The 21,929-nt window shown below is 45.1% G+C and overlaps 2 protein-coding genes and 1 long non-coding RNA gene across 19 annotated transcripts in view; 2 read left to right on the top strand and 1 right to left on the bottom strand.

Annotated features, from left to right (window-relative positions):
• The window catches only part of GNB1 (G protein subunit beta 1), a 72,942-nt gene extending 70,413 nt beyond the window's left edge, over positions 1 to 2,529 (top strand). For 7 of the 14 annotated variants that reach the window (XM_083513236.1, XM_083513243.1, XM_083513240.1 and 4 more), the window contains one exon: positions 514 to 2,529. The gene's annotated coding sequence lies outside the window, so the exon portion shown is untranslated. The remainder of the gene's footprint in view (positions 1 to 513) is intronic. The other 7 variants (XM_083513242.1, XM_083513249.1, XM_083513244.1 and 4 more) reach the window with 2 other exon arrangements.
• An 11,849-nt stretch (positions 2,530 to 14,378) lies between these two features.
• Positions 14,379 to 15,475, bottom strand: LOC310711474. Its single transcript, XR_014528478.1, has 2 exons — positions 14,894 to 15,475; positions 14,379 to 14,786 (listed from the first exon to the last, which is right to left on the bottom strand). It is a non-coding gene; the product is annotated as an uncharacterized lncRNA (long non-coding RNA).
• A 216-nt stretch (positions 15,476 to 15,691) lies between these two features.
• Positions 15,692 to 21,929, top strand: part of NADK (NAD kinase) — a gene marked incomplete at its 5' end in the record, with an annotated part of 52,579 nt that continues 46,341 nt past the window's right edge. The window contains one exon of one of the 4 annotated variants that reach the window (XM_083513123.1): positions 15,692 to 15,894. Coding sequence is in view for 3 of the 4 variants with exons in the window: in XM_083513121.1 (XP_083369247.1) it covers positions 16,126 to 16,143 (18 nt within the window). Of the gene's footprint in view, positions 15,895 to 16,004; positions 16,028 to 16,107; positions 16,144 to 16,649; positions 16,668 to 21,929 lie in introns of those variants that run through there. The other 3 variants (XM_083513122.1, XM_083513121.1, XM_083513120.1) reach the window with 3 other exon arrangements.

Here is a 21,929-nt window from a genome sequence, read left to right as displayed (position 1 = left end):
CTACCCAATAGCACCTGGTTGGCCTTTGTGGGAAAGAGAATGCTGGACTACCTAGGTCTTTGGTGTGATCCAGCAGGACTCTTACATGTAGACATTCCAGGGTGTTCACATTGAAATATCTCCCCCCCCCAACTCTTCTCACACCCAGGCAGGTGTGGGAACTGTGTGTAGAAGCAGCCTAGTGTTCATAAAATGATTTAATCCACAGTACCTAATACAGATTAAATGTCCTTGTTAATGTAAATCCGGGCCTCTCTTAACTTGCTGAGTTGATGCTTGAGAGAATTCCAAGTAGTGTGTAAATAAATGTGTTGTATTGTTACATAGCTGTGAAACTAGCTTTTGATAGGAAATGAATAGGGTAATAGATTTAATACCTGGGGGAAAAATTGTTAAGTATAAATGCAAGGTCCAGGTTGGTTTTAAAATAATTTGGAAGAGAGGGAAAGGATTAGCATTAGAAGTTACTGATGATGATCATTAACAAAACCTTTTGTATGTGTTCTGTGTCAGAATAGCAGTGGACTCCACGCTGACTGGAAGACTTTTCCAACGGTTGAAAATTTAAAATAATGTATCCAATCCAACCATACTAACTTGGACACCCCCCTTTGCCTCCCCCCTCCCATCTTACCCAGCCACCAAAGGGCAAGATCTTTCACGTCTCCTACTGCTGAAATGAAGAGCACAATTATCTCTAAAAGAAGAATTTCTGTGGTTATATACAAAATAGAAAAAGAAGTAAAATTGTGCATTCCTTTTGGGACCACCTTTCGTCTAGAAAACTAAAGGAAACAAACACACTTTGTTTAAGCATGTCCAGACAAAAAAAGAAAAAAAATCATTGTGAAGCAGACAACTTTTAACATTCACTGTAGTTTAAAGATTGCAAACCATTGATTTGGTTTTACTGACTTTATGAGTTGGGGGTGGGAGGGCCTTGTTTTATCTCACTTTCAAACTTTGAAGTCGTGTTTGTAGCAGGGTTGATATCTACTTTTTGTTCATATTTCCATTTCCTTTTTTCTTTCTTTCGTGCAATTTGATTTTATGGTCAATTGTTGAGCCAAGCCAAGACAAGGGAGTCCAAACCCAGATACATCTGGGATTGTTAATGCTGTAAATTTAGTCCCTGAAGTCTTTTTATTATTATTATTATTTCTGTCTTAGTGTCACAAATTGTTGCACAAATACTGCATATATAGGATAATGTTAAGATAACCAAGCACACGCTGTACATGGTATTGAATGTTTTTTTTAAAATCACCTTTTATGGGTAACAAAATGCAAACTCTAGTTTTTTCCACCCCACCTCACATGTTATTACTCTCTTATTTTGGCATAGTATGGATTTCTTATGCCCACTTGGAGGGGTGCTTCATAGCCTAACACTACCCCATAATCTCAATAAACAAACAAGATTCTGTGGATTTGGGCTTTTTCTGGGGGGTGGGAGGTGTTGAAAAGATAAACCTGTTCAGCGCTTGGCTATTCCATCAATTCTTTGTGTATGAAACAATGTACAAATTAATGTTTTTGGAAATAATGATCTTAAAAAAAACTTTCTAAGTTAAACAAGAACAATGGAAAGAGAGAAAATTTGTTTTGGTTTGCCATATTGGGTTGGATTACTCTTTAGAATCGCATGCTGTAGAAATGCTCAAGTGCATATGAGACTAATGTGTCCTTATGTGTTTTCTTTCAAGAAATAACCTGTTTTTTGTTTTGTTTTTTAATTTGGAAACAAAAAGCTGTAACCATTGCTGATCTCCTCATTTACTGTTGCTGCTCTGTGCATTAAAACAAAAGGATGGAAAGTACTGAGCTATGCACATTCTGGAGTAGTGTGATAGATAAATCACTATTCTTAATTTGAAAGGAAAAGGAAAAAAACACCCAACCACTTACTTTAAACAATCACTGTAGATTTGATTCTAGGGTGGGGAAGGGAGAGGAATAACATGCTTTTAAATTCCTAACAGCCTGTTGACTTTAGTCAAAGGAGCCCTTTTTATCAGGTTAGATTTTCTTTTCCCCTAACAAGCAACCATTCCTGGCTTTGTGTTTCGAAAATGAAAGAAAAATACAAAAAAAACAACAACCCCTAAACAGCGCTTTGGGCAGCAAATTACTCTGTCTAACGTTGTTCCTCTCTTTTTCACTGTACTGGGATTCTCCCCCCACCCCTTTGCTACAGCAATGGCTATTATCCATTTTGGGGTGTGTCTCTTCCTCTCCCCACCCTCCCTCTGGCAACACTCTGTACAAAATGTGCTGTAATTGTGCGTTTTTAGGCCTGGATTTGGCATTTAAAAAAACAAGAAAAAATGAAGAAAAAAACCCCTCTTCTTCCCCTGCGCCCTCCCCCCTTTATGGAACTATTCTCAGTAGAGCTTTCTCCACACCCTTGTATCCTTCACCTTTTGTATTTAATTTTAAAGTCAGTGTACTTCAAGAAAGCTGGATGCAAGATAGATACTATATTAAAATGTACTGTTATTTAAGATGTAATAAAGCAGTTTGACATGAGTTGTCTTGGGCCGCTTGTTTTTCTCTCCCAAGTTGGAACAGAGATCATAATGGTTCCAAAATGGCAGCCAACCTTATTGTACTTTGCCCTCAACTCTTACAAGCAGGAGTCAAAACTGCAGCTTTAAATTAACTAAGAAATCCCCATATCCGGAGTTGGGATGGAATATTCCTGAGGTCATATGAACTGTTGACCTGAAGTGGAGTGTGAGGATGTGGTCTTCTAGAACATGGTTTATTGCCTAGAGCATTGTCATCCCTCTGCTTCAGAAGGGAAGGGGTTGGGGTAATGCTGTTTGCTTTGAGTATGTCTTTTGGATCCCCTCCAACCTCAGTTTTATCAATTTATACGCAATATCTATGCCTGTTACCCGCCTTATGCCCTTGTCGTTAACTTAATATTAATGATACTCTCTCAACCCCCTCCAAAAAATCCCCACAACTTACTACAACAGTAAGACCTGCAATAAATCCAGCATAAAGACAAAATTGAAAAATGTAAATTCACCCCAGAGGTGCACTCCATTGTCTCCTGAGGCAGATTGGTGCAGACAAAAAAGAGGCCTGAAACGTCCCGCCAACTGAAGGAAGCTGCAGATAATTAAAAGCCCAAGTTCTGGCTGAAAAGAAATGTTTTTGCCTGGCACCTAATGATGGTACCAGGAGAGCCTCCCTGGGGTGATATTTCCACCAGTGAGGAGCCACCTCTGATAAGGCCTGTTCTCTTGTTGCCACCCTCTGGACCTCTCCTGGAAGGGGCACACAGAAAAGGGCCTCAGATGACAAACGCAGGGCCCGCATCGGTTCATATGGGAAGAGGCATCTCTTGAGGTATTGGTGTCTTGAACTGCTTAAGGCTTTATTGGTCAAAACTGGCACTTTGGAATTGGGTCTGGAAATTAGCTGGTAGCCAGTGCGGTCAGGCTATGGTGGGGGCTATGTGCTCAGACCATCTTGCTCCTGTGAGCAACCTAGCTGCACCACCACCTGTAAACCACTAAGTAGGAATGGAACCATCACTAGCCAGTCTTTTGTAGGTATGGCCTGGATTCTTGGTTTTTTTACAGGACTTTTACCCTGCCAATTAACTGAAATGACCCCCAGAGTGCCCCAGTAGTAGTATTTATTTTTTTAAGGTGGGGAACCTCAGGTACAGGCCACACCCCTCACCAGCTCTGCTTTGCATCCTCTAATGTTAATGCCTGGCTGGAGTGTGCCTCCGATCTCTGACAATGCCTCTTGCTTGCCTGGACAGAGGAGAGAGAATGGCGTGTACAGAAACTGGCCTACTGTACAAAGGTAACACTTAAAATGATTGATCCACGCACCACTGGAACCTGGCCCCTCTAAAAGATTTCCCAGGCAAGAATGCAGCCCTCTGAGACTTAGGGTTGTATCCAGTGTTAAGCCTACTCTAATGTAGACCCATCAATATTAGCAGCTAAGTTAGTCATGGCCATTCATTTCATTGGGTCTAATTTGATTAGGACTGAAGGTAGGCTCCGACCCTTAAATTCAGGTTGGCTAGAAATGTGCACACATTTCACCTTGTGTGTTGAAGAAAGCAGAAATCCCTTTTATAAAAAATTAATTGTGTTGAGAAGGGGTGTTGAGCCTTAAAAACACTGAATGTGGTGGAGCTCTTGGTGGTGGTAACGGTGCCCAATGGTTTCAAAACAAAAGCGCCGCTTCTTCCCTTAATTATTCATCAGTCATTTGCTTTAGATTAGTGCTGCCTGACACGGCTGACCCTCGAAGGAGATTACCTGGGGAGCTGGAAGTGGAGAGCAAAGAATCTGTTTAATGCAACAAATCTGTAAATGGCACCATCTGCTCTGGCTGCCCCTTGGAAAATGATGGGTTTTCAACCCTCCCACGGGTCCACAGCCTCCACTTTCCCCTCCACAAACTGCATTTCAGTGTCAGAAGATGTTAAGAATGGCTCTTTAGGAATAGCAATTTGAATCTGCCTGATGTGGGGAGGGGACATGGTGTTGGGCCACCTGATTTTCCCACAGAAGGCTTTAAATCTAACTCTTGGCAACCAAAGACAAAAATGGCCCATCTCTGCTTGGGAATCTTAAGAGATACAGTGAGGGTAGAAAACTATGGGCTAATGGTCCTCTGGTTCGCTAAGAGAAGGGAGCATAGCTCAATTGCCACCCCTCCATGCCGATGGTCCAATGTTCAATCCTTGGCATCTATAATTGAACGGGAGATGAGAAGATCCATTTAGACAAATGGGACATTGCCAACCCCACCCAGTTCCTGCCTGCCTGCCTCCCTTTCTTAAAACCAGCCCGGGCAGTGGATTCCACTACTGCCTTAGTCTCTTGAGTTCCCCTTGCAGAACTCAGCAGGGAGAGGATGGGGACTAAACTAAAATGCATTGGCTTTGTCATTGTGTCTGGCTCCCACCCCCTATTTCTGCGGCTCCTTGCCTTCCACTCTAACCAGCCCAAATAGGCAATAGGCAGCACTGCCTCAAGTCGACAGTTCTACCGGGCCAGAAAAACACATTTGTAACCCAGCCCCTGTAACCTACGAAGAAGAGCGTACATCAAATCATCTTAACAAGGAAGCTGTCAAAAGGCAAATGTGCTACTACGTACCGGGCTTTCGATTCCAGCGATCTATCAAGAATTTAAAATGTTACAAATTTAGTTGCTATTTTCCAGTTGGTTGGTTTCCTCCCCAGCCCCTAGCCTGCAGAGAAATCAATCCTTCTGGAAACCAATTAAAGCACCATAGTGAACTTGGAGACAAGTTCAAATAAGAAAACACGTAACTCCATGTTAAAGAGGGATGACTCAGACTAGCAAAACGCCAGCCACACGCAGCACCTCCCCCCCCCCCCTCTTCTTGCCCTCTTGAATGTTTTGCTGCTGAGTTTTGGGTTTTGATTTCCCATGAGAGACAACAAGCAACCTCCTGCCCCCTCCTGAAAAGACCTCACGAGAAGCTGCAGAGGTTGGATTGAGCATCCTGCTCCTTGAAGTATCTCCCGGAGACCTACTTTATTAATACCAGACTGGGCAAAGGAAAGGGCATCTGAAAGGTATGGTCAATGCGGGTTGTGTGATGAACGTTCAGGGTTGCATCGAACTAACTTGGGGCTGCAGCTCAGTGGTGGGGCATCTGTTTTTCATGCAGGAAAACCCCAGGTTTCAAACCTGGGAACGTTCCCTGTCTAAAACCCTGGAATATTGCCACCGGTCAGTGTACACAATGCTGTGCTAGATGCCCTAATGACTCAGTACATTGGCAGCTTCCTCTGTTCCTAACTTCTGCTTACAGTAGTAGACCCACTGAAATCAATGGACATAAGTTAGCTATGCCCATTAATTTCAATGGGCTTGTTTTGAGTACAACTAGCATTAGAAACAACCCTCGCTGCTTAACTATGTTTTTATTTCTTCTGGTTTGTTTCCTGAAAGTTGAGGAAAGAAAACTTTTTTTTTTAAAACACTCTGTAAAAGCTCCGTTAATAAGCCTGTTAGTTACCCCCAGTGGGGAGCCTGATTCAAGTAGTTGGAACTTAAGCAGACAACACAGTCCCTGCAACTATAATAGCTTTATGTGTGTTGCAGGTTTGTTAAAATAGTGCATGGCTGTACCTCAAAGGCAGAACTTTTGCTTTGTACACAGAAGGTCTCGGGTTCAATCCCTGGCATCTCCAGGTAGGGCTGGCAAAGGCTTAATGTCTGTAATCCTAGAGAGCTGAAAAAGGAAGGAGGGGCTGGCATCTGGTTTGGAGGTGGCACAAACCATATAGAGGATGGACTCCGCTGCAAAGATGCTTAATTAAACCTGAGAAGGCAAGACGGAGCCAGACTTTGCTCCTTTTGAATGGGATGGAGAGGATTCTCCCAGGAGCAGCTACCACCCACTGCTTGGGTGCAAGCTGAGGTTTCCAGCTCCATCAGAACCAATGGGCATCAAAAGCATTGCTGGCAGCTGCTCTCGATACATTATTTAGGGTCTCTCTTGTGCTTGAATGGCTAGGCAGCCCCGACTCCTAAACAGGAGTTAAAAGGTCAGGTCATTTCTCCTGGGGGACGGGGAGGAATAGTGTTGGCCTGGTTTTTGCCTCACACTTTGGGGGGGGATGATGCTTCCACAGCACTTTACAAAGCTGAAGCAGGGAAGTCTCTGCCCACAGGTTGCTGGCACTGAGCAAGATACACAGCACAATCCTGCACATTTTCTGTATGCTGAGATAGGTCATAGATGTACAAGCAGGGCCGGCCTGCAGTGTGGAGTATTCCTGTTCAGCATGCCAGCCAGCTAGCCATGCCCCTCTTCCACGACACTCCATTACATTTTCCTCTCCCTAGTTTCCCATCATTGACACACCCTAAACAAAAGTTCAGCATGTCATGGTCACTAAGCGTTCTCAGCTGACTGCTTTGGGTTGTATATTCGTTTCTTCCCCTCTTTGGTCCTTATTTTCTCCTTGCCTACCTTTGCAAACCTTGGGGTTCCCCCGAGCAGTGAACCCCCCCTCGTTTTTTACTAGTCCCATTTTGGTGACATAACTATCGTAATTCAATACCCCCCATTTGCCATTTTGATGGTGCTGATTATATTGATGAAATATTAATAATGCATTGGTCTGCTGAATTGTTTAATACTGATACTGATTATTTAGTATTACGTGGTCTTACAAGCTTGTTTTGAATAGTTTTTGAATGGTGATTTGTGGCGTCCACTAAATTGTTGTGCATTGAATTTCTGCATTGGTGCTATTTTGCACCTTAAGAAAATGGAAACCTTAAGAAAATGAAAACTGCTTTGAGCATTTTACGCAGACACAGATAAAAAAAGAAAGAGAGAGACTCTGATGAACCCCTTCTGCAGAAACCACCTTCTTGACTGTTGGACCCACCACAGTTATACCTCTTGTTGTGTTTGCTTCACGTTGTGGCATTTCGGGTTGCGAACGCGGCAAACCCGGAAGTGTATACACGCTTCATGCATGCGCAGAAGTGTTCTGTGTGCTTTGCACATGCGCAGAAGCGATCTATCGTGCTTGCGCAGAAGCGCCACTCTAGTTGCAGACTTTTCGGGAACGGATTGTGTCCGCAACTGGAGGTACCACTGTATTGGTCTCACTTGCTCAATATGCCAGAGCCTGTCTTTGCATGCAGTGGAAGTCCCTAACTCACCAAGGGTTTGAGATCCATCAGCTACCCACAGCTGGTTTAACCAGCCAGTTGAAGCCGTTCTCAGGGTGTGGCTGCTGTCGCATGCCAACAGCTTTTTGGAGCCACAGGTGAGAGCTGAATGCAGGGTGGAGACCAAAGGTGGACAAACAACCCCAGAAACAGCATAACATGTCTCCCATCATCCATCCCCTAACACCCCACGTACCACACACACACACACACACACACACACACAGGCATTTATTTTACTGTGCACGGGTTCAAAGGAGATTATATTAGCTTTTTAGCCCGAGGGCCGCATTCCCTTCTTGGCAACCATCTGAGGGCCACTTGCCAGTGACCGGGGAGGCTAGAGGCAAAAGTAGGTGGAGCAATGAGTTGAATGTGTGCTCATCTGGCGGGACAAAGGTCCTGCCCCCCACCTGCTCTATGACGCTCGCATGTGACAAGGCAAGGGCTGCTCTGCTACCCCTGCAGTCTGCACTGCTGATACACTCTCTTATTCATACTGCAGAGATCCTGCATGAGCAGCATGGGAGGGTGGGTGGCAGGGAGGAGCTGCCTCCGGCTGTAAATAGCAATGATGTGGAACTTGTGCCACTGGGCTCTGCGTTGTGGGTGGGGATCAAAGGCAAAACAGCAGCTGCTTCTGCCACCTGCTGCCCAGTTGGAGTATAGCAGTTGTCTTTTCTCTCTTTTTTTAAAAAAAGAAAGGCTAGCTTCTCAGATAAAGATGAATTTGATGTTGGCTTCCCAGAGGAATCTGGTTGGCTACTGTAGAAAAAACAGTGCCGGACTAGATGGATCCAGCAGGGCTCTTCTTATGATTTAAATAAGAACATAAGATGCTCCAAAACACTGATTACGCTGCAATCCTAACCCCGCTTTCCTGGGGAGTATGCCTCAGGGAAACTCAGATAGTATTTACTTCTGGTTAGGGTTGTGAGAACAGTCTGCACCACACATTTAAAGCACATTCAGTGCACATTTAATGTCTGTGACTTTCCCCCAAAGAGTGGAACTATAGTGTACTAAAGGTGCAGGGAATTGTAGCTCTATGGAAGAAGTGACAGGACTGAAGTTCCAAGGATTTGGGGGGAGAGGGAAGCAAGGTGCTTTAAATATGTGTTGGACGTGCTTTATGGCATAAGCTGCCACAAGATTCCAGCTTGCTTTTACAGTGGTACCTCAGGTTACATACACTTCAGGTTACAGACGCTTCAGGTTACAGACTCCGCTAACCCAGAAATATTACCTCGGATTAAGAACTTTGCTTCAGGATGAGAACAGAAATCGTGCTCTGGCGGTGCAGCGGGAGGCCCCATTAGCTAAAGTGGTGCTTCAGGTTAAGAACAGTTTCAGGTTAAGAACGGACCTTCAGAACGTATTAAGTTCTTAACCCGAAGTACCACTGTACTACAAAAGACAGGTGAGGCTACGATTGCTCCCTTATCCCACTAGGGGGTGCCACTGCACAGTATTTCTTAACAGTATGCCAGTATTTGGGATCTTCAAGGGTGGCACTTGTGAAACAATTCTGTATTTTTCTTCCAACGTTACCCCCCATCTCCAGAACAGAACAATCTCTACTCTGGGTCACTGAGGGGATTATACACACATGAAGGTGATAGATGGTTGGTGAGAGGAAGGCTGGGAGATTGGAAAGAAGGAAGGGAAACTCCCAGGTGAGAGCTGGGAGGGTTCACCCCTTTCTGTGTGAAACAAGGGTTAAGATCTTCATTTGAGAGAGGGCTTTGCATTTTTTTCCTTCCCTTTTCCTTTCCTTCTAGTTTGTTTTTTATTGTATTGTATCATGAAAAAGCTTTTAAAAAAAATATTGAGGGGGGAGGACTAGGCACCCTGATTAGTCATTTTATCTGGGGTACTTTATCTAAACTCATGGGCAGGGCTAAGTCAAAGCACCTAATCCTTTTTTCTTGACTCTACTTAGCAGCAAGGATTTTGAGCAAAGCCTTTCCTGCTTCTTTTAGAAACCAGGAGGCAGTAAAGGAAAGGTAAGAAGTTTGATTATATTTTTCTTTCTTTTGGACGCTTCCCCCACCCCTTTTGTTTTTTGGTCACCCTCCAAACCGGGGAGGAGCAGCTTTTTTTCTTATTTGGGTAGGATTTCTAACGCATCTGTGATCTCGGCCACCTGGACCTGGCAGGTATAAAAATAGGTATAAATGAAAAGAATATTAATCTGCGAGGAGAGAGGCGATGAAAGGGAAGAGACAATGAAAGCGAAGCCATTGATGTTCAGTACATTTGCAGCCTCTCAAATATCTGTTTCTGATAGATGGCAGATGAAAACAGCGTCATTTAGCATAAATACAAGGGAAATAGAATTCAACCCAGTTTTCTAGGATCCAGCAAAAAGCAGGACTCTTTCTCTTCTAAAGCATGATTTGTCCTCCCCCCCCCCCCAGTTCCAACCCTCATTTCAAGGAATGAGCCCCTTTGGAGAATGGGTGGGATGTCCTTTATAAATTGCTGGAGTGAATATTCTCCAGGTACTTGTGGAAATGGGAGCAGGGAAGGAGTGTAACGGTGGCCAAGCATCTGCTTTGCATGCAGAAGGTCCCAGGTTCAATCCCTGGCGTCTCCAGGTTGGGCTGGGAATGTCCCCCTGCCTGAACCCCTGGTGAGCTGCTGTGAGTTATTGTAGACAATACTGAGCTAGATGAACCAATGGTTTGAATCAGTATACAACAGCTTCCTAAAGGCAGTATATAGATACAGTGGTACCTCGGGTTACATACGCTTCAGGTTACAGACGCCGCTAACCCGGAAACAGTACCTCGGGTTAAGAACTTTGCTTCAGGCTGAGAACAGAAATTGTGCGGCGGCGCGGCAGCGGGAGGCCCCCATTAGCTAAAGTGGTGCTTCAGGTTAAGAACAGTTTCAGGTTAAGAACGGACCTCCGGAACGAATTAAGTACTTAACCCGAGGTACCACTGTACACACACTAAATAAAGGTTTAATCCCCCTTGAAAGCTGTCAGCGTGTCGTGTGAGAAGTATCATTTTCATTATGCGTTGTGTGAGAAGTGCTTCCTTTTTTGAGAGTCCTGAACTTCTTTATTGGCCTAATTTGGTCTCCCCGCCCTGTATTATGAACAAGGTTTAACAGTGACAGTCTATGAAAAGTGGCTTTCCGATAGGACCATTATGGGAGACACCCTGACCTTTCCCCCTCTTACAGCTTCCTATGAGATTTGTCCGACCACCAAATCTTGGCTTAAACTGCCCCTAAGAATGTTTATTTCGGATTAAATCCCTTCTTAACTTAGCTCCGATGTTCTTGCCAGTCTTATGAAATAAGTGCAACTGGTATGGAATGAAGCGTTGTTTCTGTTTTCAGAAAGGTTGCACTAAACCTGTCTGCCATAACTGCATTTAATCCTTTTAAAAATAATAATAATATGCAAATATCACAGAATGAAAAGAAATGTTGGCTACCATTAACAGTAAAAATAATCCATCAATCCTAATTCAAACCTATCTATTAATCAAAGCAGTCCGTTTTCCCCAATTAGATATCCAAACAAAATTGCAGGAAGGACAGTACGCATTTTAGACTGCTACGTAATGGTGGTTGGGTTTTAACCTTCCAACATAGAAGCACAAGGCTCTTTGCAACCATAAAGCAATTGCAAGGTCCTCTTTTGTTGCCTGTCTGCTTGTCCCCACGCATCACGGGGATGTGTGAACATCCACAAACCTCAAGGATTTCCCCCCAAAACAAAGTTAATATGAACAACTGCAGCTGACCAAAAAGATGTCACAGGACACATCCACAGCATATGCCTCAAAGAGACATTGTCAGCACTGCATCACCAACACCTATCAGAAGCTGAGATAAATAAGCACATAATAATTGCCTTGCTTGATCAAGCCAGTGGTCCATCTGCAGATGGCAGATAAAAACAGCATCATTTAGCATAAATACAAGGGAAATAGAATTCAACCCAGTATTCTAGGATCCAGCAAAAAGCAGGATGGCTGTGCAATGGCAATGCTTCTGAGTACCAGTTGCTGGAACCCACTGAAGGCAAGAGAGCTCCTGTGCTCAGGTCCTACTTGTGGGTTTCCTACCAGCCACTGACCTGGTATCAACAGCAGCTCCACACTGGGTAGTTGAGTATAGCTGCACTGGAATTCCCCACAATGCCTCAGAGTGATGTCTGGGCATAATGGGAAATAAATGTGGCAGCTCAGAATCTGGGACATACATATTTTTGATGAGTAGACCAAGGCAGGCATCATCAGTGGGTTCTTCTGGGCTCCAGCAAATGCCCAGGGATGCCATGTGCCAGCCCTTCTCTGTGGCACAACCAGTACCACTTAATTATTATTGCCTCGAGGTTCAGGACTAGCACGTAACCACTCATGCTCCAGAAAGTAAGCAAGCGTCCCAAAGTTCATTACCAAGGTCATATCCTTTGGAGATGGCTACAGAACCATTGAGCTCTCTAAAAATAGGAGTGTACTTGTCCGTTGAGCCACTGTGCCTAATCGCCATCAATTAGGATAAGTGTTCATCAAATGCATGAGGTCATCAACGCAGCGGGTCATCTGGTGGTCCTTGTACAGGTAATAAGTGCATTGCACTAGAACTGCATCTCTCCTTGGTTGGGGGAAGGGGGGGAGAAATCCTTCCCATAAAAGCAGTAGATGTCCTAAAGAAACGGGCTATGTAAATATGTTTCCTCTTAGCAGCTGTGAAACTGACCTTGTTGCTTGCTCGAAAGAGAAGGGCAGGAGCGTGAATCACAATTATTTTTCTAGGATGAGGAATTTGCATTAGGCCTATTTAAATAAAATGAAAGATGCTTCATGAAGAGCTAGTACAAAGCATCTGGGAGTCTTGATGCAGAAAAAAAAACACAGGCAGCTGCCTTATACTGAGTCAAACCATTGGCTCATCTGACTCGGTACTGTCGACACTAACCGGCAGCAGCTCTCCAGAATTTCAGGCAGGGGACTGAGATGCTGGGGACTGAACTTGGGACATTCTGCATGCAAGTTACAGTTGCTCTCCAATCCAAATGGGTCCCCACCCCCACCTCCTTCATGTTCATTGACACAAGGCAAAATTGACCAGAACATTATCCTTTGTAAAAGCCTACTTGAAATGAATGGGGTTTCTTTTCTATGTTTGTTCCAACCAGGCTTGCACAGAACAACAGGAGTCTCCTGCTAGATTATAATGCAAAAGTCAGGACAGTCAGTAGCTCATCACGCTTCCCAAAATCTAAAGCAGCTGCCTCATGACAGGGCCCACCTCTGGCTTTGTTGACCTGTTTTCAGTCGACTTTTTGAAATTCCAGCCAACTCTTGCGACAGGGAAACAGCACCGGATGTTACACTAATGCAGCCTTCAGCAACCAGGTGCCCTCTAGGTGCTTTGACTACAACCCCATCAGTTGAGGCTGCAAGTGGCTTTAGGCAAGATGGCCTCCCTAGGTCTCAAGCCCCCATCAGAAGTACTGTTAATATAAAAATGCTTTGCTTTCAGTTGGGATTTCCCCTTTAAAAAGCCCCCTCTTGCAAACAGGCTATCCACATTTCTGGGTTAGTGTTATCCCCCACACCCAACTTCCTCATTCAGATTCCTCCAAGCTGGTGCAATAGGAGCATGAGGAAACTCTTGACGGAACACAAATAAACGTTCACCTCTCCTCCCTCAGGCACCTTGCTCAAAGATACTGGTACTCTGAGCTGGAATGACTCCTTAAATGTCAAATCTCACCCTAACCCTAAATAAATCTTCCTAAAGGTTAGGTTTTTGGAAGAGTGGGCTAGTTTAAATCGAACACCCCTCCTTCTGTGCCATTTTCTGGATTTTTACCTTCCCAGACACCTGTTATTAGCCACAGAGTATGTGGAGGTGGGAGGTATTTGATTGGGAGAACAGTGCAAAGGCTCAGTCACCCCCTTCCTCAGCACCACATTCCTCTAAGAGAAATGAAGAGCCCTCTACATCTGCTTTAAACTTTGGTTCTTTAAAAACACTATGCACCTCCCCTTCCCCATAGAATTGTAGAGTTGGAAGGGACCACAAGGACCATCTAGTCCACTCCTGTGCAAAGCATGAAATTTCTTGCCCAACGTGGGATTAAGAATTCTCATGGTTTGCCAACTGAGCTATCCATCATGGGCATAAAGGTAGGTAGCTGAGGCTTCCCCTCATAGTACAGTGGTACCTCGGGTTACATACGCTTCAGGTTACATACGCTTCAGGTTACACACTCCGCTAACCCAGAAATGGTGCTTCAGGTTAAGAACTTTGCTTCAGGATAAGAACAGAAATCGGGCTCCAGCGGCGCGGCAGCAGCAGGAGGCCCCATTAGCTAAAGTGGTGCTTCAAGTTAAGAACAGTCTCAGGTCAAGTACGGACCTCCGGAACGAATTAAGTACTTAACCCGAGGTACCACTGTATAATGACTGGTCCATTGCCACTCAGTGAGCTTCTGATGCGAGTTTGAACCGGAGTCTTCCCCGTTCTAGTCCAGTACTCTTTAACAAACACACAGGCTCTAGTTAGTTCGAATCCTTTCACAGCACAGACACTTTTTCTACCTTGCCTTGTTTTTTTTAAAAAAGAATCCCTCCACGCTGCTTCCCAGTCTTCATCTCATTCTAATAAACATTTCCAAGTTCCATATGCACTACCATATTGTGCTTATCTAAATGTGCATTTATTTGAAACATTTTATACTGTCCTTTATTTAAAAGAAGAAAAAAAAACAAGCTCCAGGGTGGTTTGCAACACATAACAATAAAGCAGTCCATCCAGTATCCAATAAATACAGTAAAAACAAACAGTAAGCAATCACAGTAGCAAGATGGCACTTGGCTACTGTATGACAATTCTAGCTGTTATGGATGAAGCAGTGCTGAGGAAGCTCCCTGGGCCCTGATTCTATGTGCAAGTCATGCCTACTCGCTGGTATCCTCCTCCTCATAAACTTCAAAGGTATGATCCTGGGCTGCTTTAGTGGGATGGAAGAGATTTACTCTGCATAAGATCGGGAGCTCTCTTGTCTCCATTCTTCCATGTTGCACTTCGTCAGACGACCGAATCCTGAATTGCGCAAAGTGCACAAAACCTTTATTCCAAATTAAACTGCCATATCGCTTAAAAGGTGACACAAGACCCTTTGCTCGTCATTTGTTTGTTCAACAGCCCACCTCAGGTTTTGAAAGAGAGATGTGGGCCGTGAGACTTCTGCAGAACCCAAGGAAAACCAGGTTGTATCTGAACTTATGCAGAGCGCCTTCTTGTCACAGCTGCGCGCAGCGGGACCACTGGCACGCACTGCGCACGCGCGCTGAAGTCGCTCGGCCTCGCTCTATTTTCGAGCCGGCCTCTTCTTGCGCGTGCGCAGAAGCCCCTACTTGAGCTGCTTTCTCTTCTGAGAGACAGAGAAAGAAAAGTGTAGAGTGGCCTAGATACGGAGTTTCTGGGTTGCTGGAAATATAACACCACGCTGTGCCACTTGAGGTGTTATATTTGAGGGGCCCACCTTATTTCCGTAATCATAAGCTTGTTTTAAACTTTTTCTTAGTATTGTGTAATTGTTGCGTTTTAATATCAGCGTTGTGTTTTAAATTGTTGCAGTCCGTCCTGGGACCTTAGGGTGAAGGGCGAGTAATAAATTGTAACGATAACAATAATGATCATCATCACCACGCCTACGTTAAAATTCTGAGGTTCTTCCGTCATTTATATGGGAGTCTACAGAACCCGGAAACTAACACTGCGCGCCGTTCTACACTTTTCCTAAGTCTGCGGGCCCAAGTCCACAGAAGTGCCCGCCACAAACACAAGCCGCGCATGCTCTCCTCACGGACCGAATCCCTTCCCTCAAGCCCCTCCGGGCTCGCTTGGCCGTGGCCTCTTCGCCGAAGGAGCGCATGCGTAATAGCGCTCTCCTCGCTCCCAGTCCCGCTCCTCCCTCTTTACCAGGTTTTACCTCCCTGAGGGGAAGGAAGGAGGGACGGGCCGAGGAGGATGGAGGAGGTGCCTGGCGGGGGTTGCCGCTGCCGCCGTCGTTGCCGCTCTTGGCCGCGCTCGCTGGGCTGGAGGAGTTGCCGGCCGGCGGCAGGCCTCTGAGGCCGGGGAGCGGGGGTTGGCCTCGCGCACCTGAGGAGGAGGCGGAGGCGGGGCCGCTTGGCGCGCGAGTGAGAAAGTGAGTGACGGGAGGCGGAGGGGGCGGGGCCGGAGGGCAGGGTTCGGAGGAGGAGGGGGCGCCCCACTCGAGAGGGGGGCCGGGGGGGGAGCGCTGTGAGGAAGGTGCAAGAGGAGGGGAAGGGGGCATGGAGGTGAGGCAAGAAAGGCAGGAGGAGAAGGGGAGGGGCCGGCGCAGGCAGAAATGGGGCTGTGGGGCAGGAGGGGCTGGAGAGTGAGAAAGGAAAGCGGCATGGGGCAGGAGGGGCTGGTGAGTGCGGGATATGGGGCAGGAGGAGTGGGTGGGGGGTATGGGGCGGGATGGGGGGGCCGTGGGGCAGGAGAGGCTGGTTAGTCTGGGATGATATGGTGCAGGAGGGGTGGAGTGCCGTGTGGAGAGTATGGGGTAGGAACGGGTGGTGAGTGGGAGTATGGGGTAGGAGAGGCTGGTTAGTCTGGGAGGATATGGGGCATGAGGGGTGGAGTGGGGTATGGGGGTATGGGGTAGGAGCGGGTGGTGAGTGGGAGTATGGGGCAGGAGAGGCTAGTTAGTCTGGGAGGATATGGGGCTGGAGGGGTGGGGTGGGGGTATGGGGCAGAAGGGGCTGTTGAGTGAGAAAGTAAATGACAGGAGGCACTGGTGAGTGTGGGGGGATATGGGGCAGGTGGGGGTGGGGGCGTTATGAGGCAGGAGGGGCTGGTGAGTGTGGGAGTATGGGGCAGGATGAGTGTAGGGTGTTGGGGGTATGGGGCAGGAGGGGGTCGGATGTGGGGAGCATGGGGCAGGAGGGGCTGGTGAATGTAGTGGGATATGGGGCAGGAGCGGTTGGTGAGTGTAGCAGGGGTATAGGGCTGGAGTAGTGAGGGGCTAGTGAGGATGGAAGTGTGGGGCAGGAGAGTGGGTGTGTGTGAATTAGGAGGGGATGAGAGGAAAGGTGGCAGGGTGCGAGAGAAGTGGGTGTAAGGGGCAAGAGGGGGCAGGGATGAAGAAAAGTCATGGGGTTGGTGAGAGAGAAAATGGGGGTATGGGGCTGGAGGACCATGAGGGGTTAGAAGGGGGAAACGAGATAAGCAACAAATGATGAACACTGACAGGGAGTATGACAGAATAAGGAGAAAAAGAAAATGGGGAGAGATCTTACACCGCAGGATATGTGGGTGCAGGTGGGAACTTCTAGAGAGTTTGGGATGGGGATTTGAAGATGGAGTGGAGCTGAGGGATGAACTTGGATGTTGAAGAAACTTGAGTTTTATCTAAATTTAACTTTTGGCACTATTGGGTGGATTTTTCATTGTTACATAAATCAAGAGAAGTGGAAAAGTGCCACACAACTGTATTTAACTATGTTTTCTAGTCAGCTCAGTTTCTTTTCCCAACTTTTTGGCTCTTGATTTTTTTCCATTCCTGACATCTGTTGGCTGTGCCCATAGAGGGCTTGATAAGTTGAAGAACTGCTTTCTTGTTGTCTGCAAAAGCAGTAGGGCCTCGTGACAAAATACATCAGTTTTTGTTGGTAAATGTCAGTTCAAAGATGGAAATTTGTCAGATTTTTTTCATTTTGACAAGGGTGCAAGTTTTACAGAAAGGCAAAGTAAAAATGGTGACAAATTATCAGCATTTCACAAGTGTTCAGACTTGTCCTCCTTGGTAATGGCATAATAATGTTTGCTTGGTTGGTTGCATTAAATGTCTAAACAAACCCACAGATGTATCCAAAATTAATTATTGGCTTATTGCTCATGGTTCGTTTGGAAAAAACAAATCATGAGCCTAGGTGTGGACAAAACATGGTTAAATCAAACCATTGTTTAGCTTCTGGCAGTATGGTCGTGATTTTCTCCCTGTGCGCTAGTACACTTGCTCATGCATGGTAAGCCATGGTTTGATTTTGAGTTACAAGCAAACTGGGTTGGGGTTCTTTTCAGATATTAAGCCCAACCATGGTTAAGGAAACCTAGTGATGGTTCGGCATGATGTCTGAACAGGCAAACATTGTTTGTGATCAGATAGTAAACCAGAATTGAAAACCATGGTTTGTGCTAGGTTTGTGTGGTTACTCCTTTGATAAACATATTTACAGCCTGTGGAGCAAACTGAATTTATTTCAAGGGTGGCTTGCCTGTTGGGCAGCCCAAACCATGGTTTTGCCTGCATACTGGCTCATTTGATTTTCATCCTCTCAGCACTCCTTCTATTGTATAACTAACTCCAGACATAGTACTTTGACTACTTTGCCAATTCAGACATTACATCAAACCATTGTTAGCAAAACTATTCTAACTCTATAAATTATATCCATTTCAAACCAAGATGTGATAAGATGTTCAAACAGAGCCACTGACTTGCTTTTGAGATCACTAAGTGAACTTTGGGAGTCACACTTCATCTTCAAATAGGAGAACCAACCCTTTTCTCCTTTGCACCATTCTGGCTTCTAAAGTTTGCAAAATATCAGTGGTTACATGAATTTAGAAGCCCTGATGCTCTAAGACAACAACACTGGAATACATTTTGGGAAGTTACTTAATTTGAGGAAGGGCAGCCTGAAACCTAGGTCTTGTGTTTTCTGGACTATTGACAGCAATGTTTCCTGTTTCTTATCTCTTATGTAAGAGTTCAGTAAACTGGCAGCAGGAACAGGAAATTTTGAGTCTGCAATGCATTCAGAAAAATTGTTTCTGTCGTGCATTTGGAATATACAAATAGCATGGTCCAGCAAATCCAAAACTTTACTTTAGTTCTTCAAGACCAGCAGTGGTGTCTGGTGCCCATTGGGTTTGGTAGGGCAGTAGGCAGGGAGACCAACAGTAGGTGGTGCCGGAGTTAACGGCAAGCAGAACCACCGCCTGACTGATTGTAAGAAGACAGGCAGGTGAGGACTGGCTGAGGGCAGATTGAGGTTGGTGAGGCAGTGTCCCATTTGCCCTCATGGAGCAGCCTCCCCTGAGGACCTGAGATCAAGTTCTGCCTTTGCTGAAATGTTACAGGGTGACCTCAATGTTGTGTTTATTTCAGCTCGCTCTCAGTGTAAGGTCAAATGTAGTGAAGTCTTGAAAGTGTGGTTTAAGCTAAATTACTGTGATAGAGAGAGACATGGAAAGAATAAAATAAAAAAGTGTATTTTATCTCGCATTCTCATATTCTGTGTGCTGAAAAGGGAAAATGCTTGGGTTCCTGAGAAGTAGTGTGTTAACTACTGAATGAAACATTTTATTTGCAAAAAGGGAGACTAAGAGCGAGATAAAGCGCTTTCTTGTTCTGCTTTCTGAATGCCCCACTGTCCTCTTGTGTTATATGAGTTATGGTGAGTTCTTAATTGTGTAATGTACAGGCCGACGTCGTACAGGGTAATCTAGTTCTTCTGGCCAATTAATGATGGCATGAGCAAATGGCTGTCAGAAATATTTTGAAGCCTCTATGTGGTGCTATAGTAAGTATATTATGTGACCTCCACTCTGCAGGCATAACCTGAACATCTTCGCTCATCAAGTGAAATTACTGAGGGAGAAAAATGACCTATATTCTATATTTATCGTATTTCTATCACACCCTACCTTCAAGGAACTCAGGGTGGCCCAAATAATACTTCTCTCCCTCTCCCTTTTATCCTCACAGGAACTCTGTGAGTTAAGTTAGGCTAAGGAAGGCACAATGACTGACCTTAGGTCACTTCAGTGAGCTTTGAGACTCAGTGGGGATTTGAACACAAGACTTTCTGAGTATAGTCGTATACTCTAACCCAGATGTTGGGAACATTTGGCCCTCCAGACATTGCTCCCATCAGCCCCACCATGCATGGTACTTGTAGTTCAGCAACATATGGGTTTCCTTAATGGCTCACTTTGTTGTTCTTCCAGGCAGCACCTGTTTGTTTTCTCCCCCCTGGGTTTTTATTTGCTATTCTATAAAGCATTCTGTAGAGTGAAGCTTCTGCATAAAGTTTCTTTTAGTAGGGTAGGAAGCCCTCTTTCTTCCACAAAGTCCTGTAGAACAGTAAAATAAGCCCTCTTTAGGTTGTTGGTCCTACAAACTGCTGTACAAATTGCACTTGGCAAAGAGCTGTCAATGCCTGCATTCTTGTCCTTAGTTTACAAAGTGGCATGACCCCCTTGTAGCATCAGGGAGCTAGTCTACTTGGGTGCAGCATCGTCCCTGTGCTTCTGCAGTACTCCTGCGTAATGCAGTATTGGGTTGAAGGCTACTCTGAAAGCTGGCTAGGCTTCATATAATTATATGTATAATTCTGGCCACATTTGTATGATGTCCTACCTGACATCATAGCCTGAAACTTTTCAAGGCTTTCCCCTCAGATGTTGCCTGCTCCTTGAACTTGGGAACCATCATGCAAAAGTTCGTTATGGTATCCGCAGAAATGTCCAAGTGCATAGTGAGCAACAACTTTCCAAAATACATTGCAGAAGTATGAAAAGCAGAATTCGGAGATGATCACCTCTCCACTTGAGCATATAAAGCCATTTCCAATATATATCCATCAGAGAACTACTTCATTAGACTCTTTACCAGACAGGGATGAGGAACATCTGTGGCCCTCCAGATGTTGCATGACTCCCAGCACCCATCAACTCCTGCCAGCATGCTCAGCAGTCAGAAATTATGGGAGTCATGGTTCAGTCACATCTGATCGGCGCCTGGTACACCAGAGTTTGTTTTTTGGCAGTCTCAGAAAAATTAACATGATACGCCTCTTTAAGTGACAAATAAAAAAGAAGCCTTTATTGACTTTGCAGCAGGGATGCCTGTCCTCAGCGGAACCCCCGACAGGTGCTCTGTGAGTTAACACCATACCCTCCAACGTTTCTCCAGTTAATATAGGGGTGTCCCATTCCATAATGATAATTTTACTATTTATATCCCACACATCTTATTGGGTTGCCCCAGCAACTGTGGGCAGCTTCCAACATACATAAAAACATAATAAAACATTTTTAAAAACCTTCCCTATGCAGGATAGCCTTCAGACAGCTCAGGGGTTGGATAACTCCATATCCTCCAACATTTCTCCAACGAAAATAGGGACATATTAAGGAAAAGTGGTACATTCTGGGATCAAATAATAAACTGGGACGGCTTCTCTAAATCAGGGAAAATAGGGACACTTGGAGGGTCTGGTTAGGAGAGGACCAGTGGGGCCTCTCTTTCTTGTCCTACAAGTGGACTTGGAGCCCTTTTTCTTGGCTTGGGGGTTGCTTTGTTTTGATGACCCTGTGAAGTAACAGATTAACCCATAAGGCAGGGCTCACCAACCTTTTTGGACCAGTGGGCACATTTTGAAGTTTGAGCATGTGCTGGGAGCCCCAGTCACAACATAGCTGCTGTAGCAGGTGGCAAAACATAAACATTAGAGAGATAGCCATTCCCAATAGCCTTTTGTTTACCATGGGAAGTCAGCTATGTCCTGCTAGTCTTGATTGTGGGGGTCACACACTGTTGATTTTACTTGCAGACACACACACACACACACACACACACACACACAGGCTGTTGCTGATATAATAGTAGTAGTAGTAGTAGTAGTAGTAGTAATAATAATAATAATAATAATAATAATTTATACTCCACCCACCTGACTGGGTTGCCCCAGGCAATCTGGGTGGTTTCCAACATAAAAACTAAATATCAAGGATAAAAAAGCAATCTAGGAACAGGAAGTGTTTCTCAGTAACAGGATAAATATACAAGGTGGCCACACTTCACTTACTCTCATTTCACAAAAATCTCTTAGAAAGTACCTGCACTTTTTGCCCCACAACTTACTTTGTAGGAGAGCTAGAGACTTTTTAAAAAATGAAAGCTCAGAGTTTGAGGCACCAGTGAAAGCCTTTGTGGATGCTGGGCTGGTGACCTCTGCTATAAGGTGTGGTTAAAATATGATTAGCTTTCCCTGGTTTAATTTTTGTACATGTACCACCTTCCTTTCTCCTTTGATTTCTTTGAGCTGTAGCCAACTAGCATCTACTTGCAGCAGTAGACCCATTGAAATTAATGGACGCAAGTTAGCCATGTCTATTAATGTCAATAGATCTACTGTCATTGGA

The sequence above is a fragment of the Podarcis liolepis genome, assembly GCF_965112155.1.
Source record: "Podarcis liolepis genome assembly, chromosome: 7".
Lineage (NCBI taxonomy): Eukaryota > Metazoa > Chordata > Lepidosauria > Squamata > Lacertidae > Podarcis > Podarcis liolepis.
The sequence above is the reverse complement of the archived record's forward strand: the minus strand, read 5'-3'. Positions and strand labels throughout refer to the sequence as shown.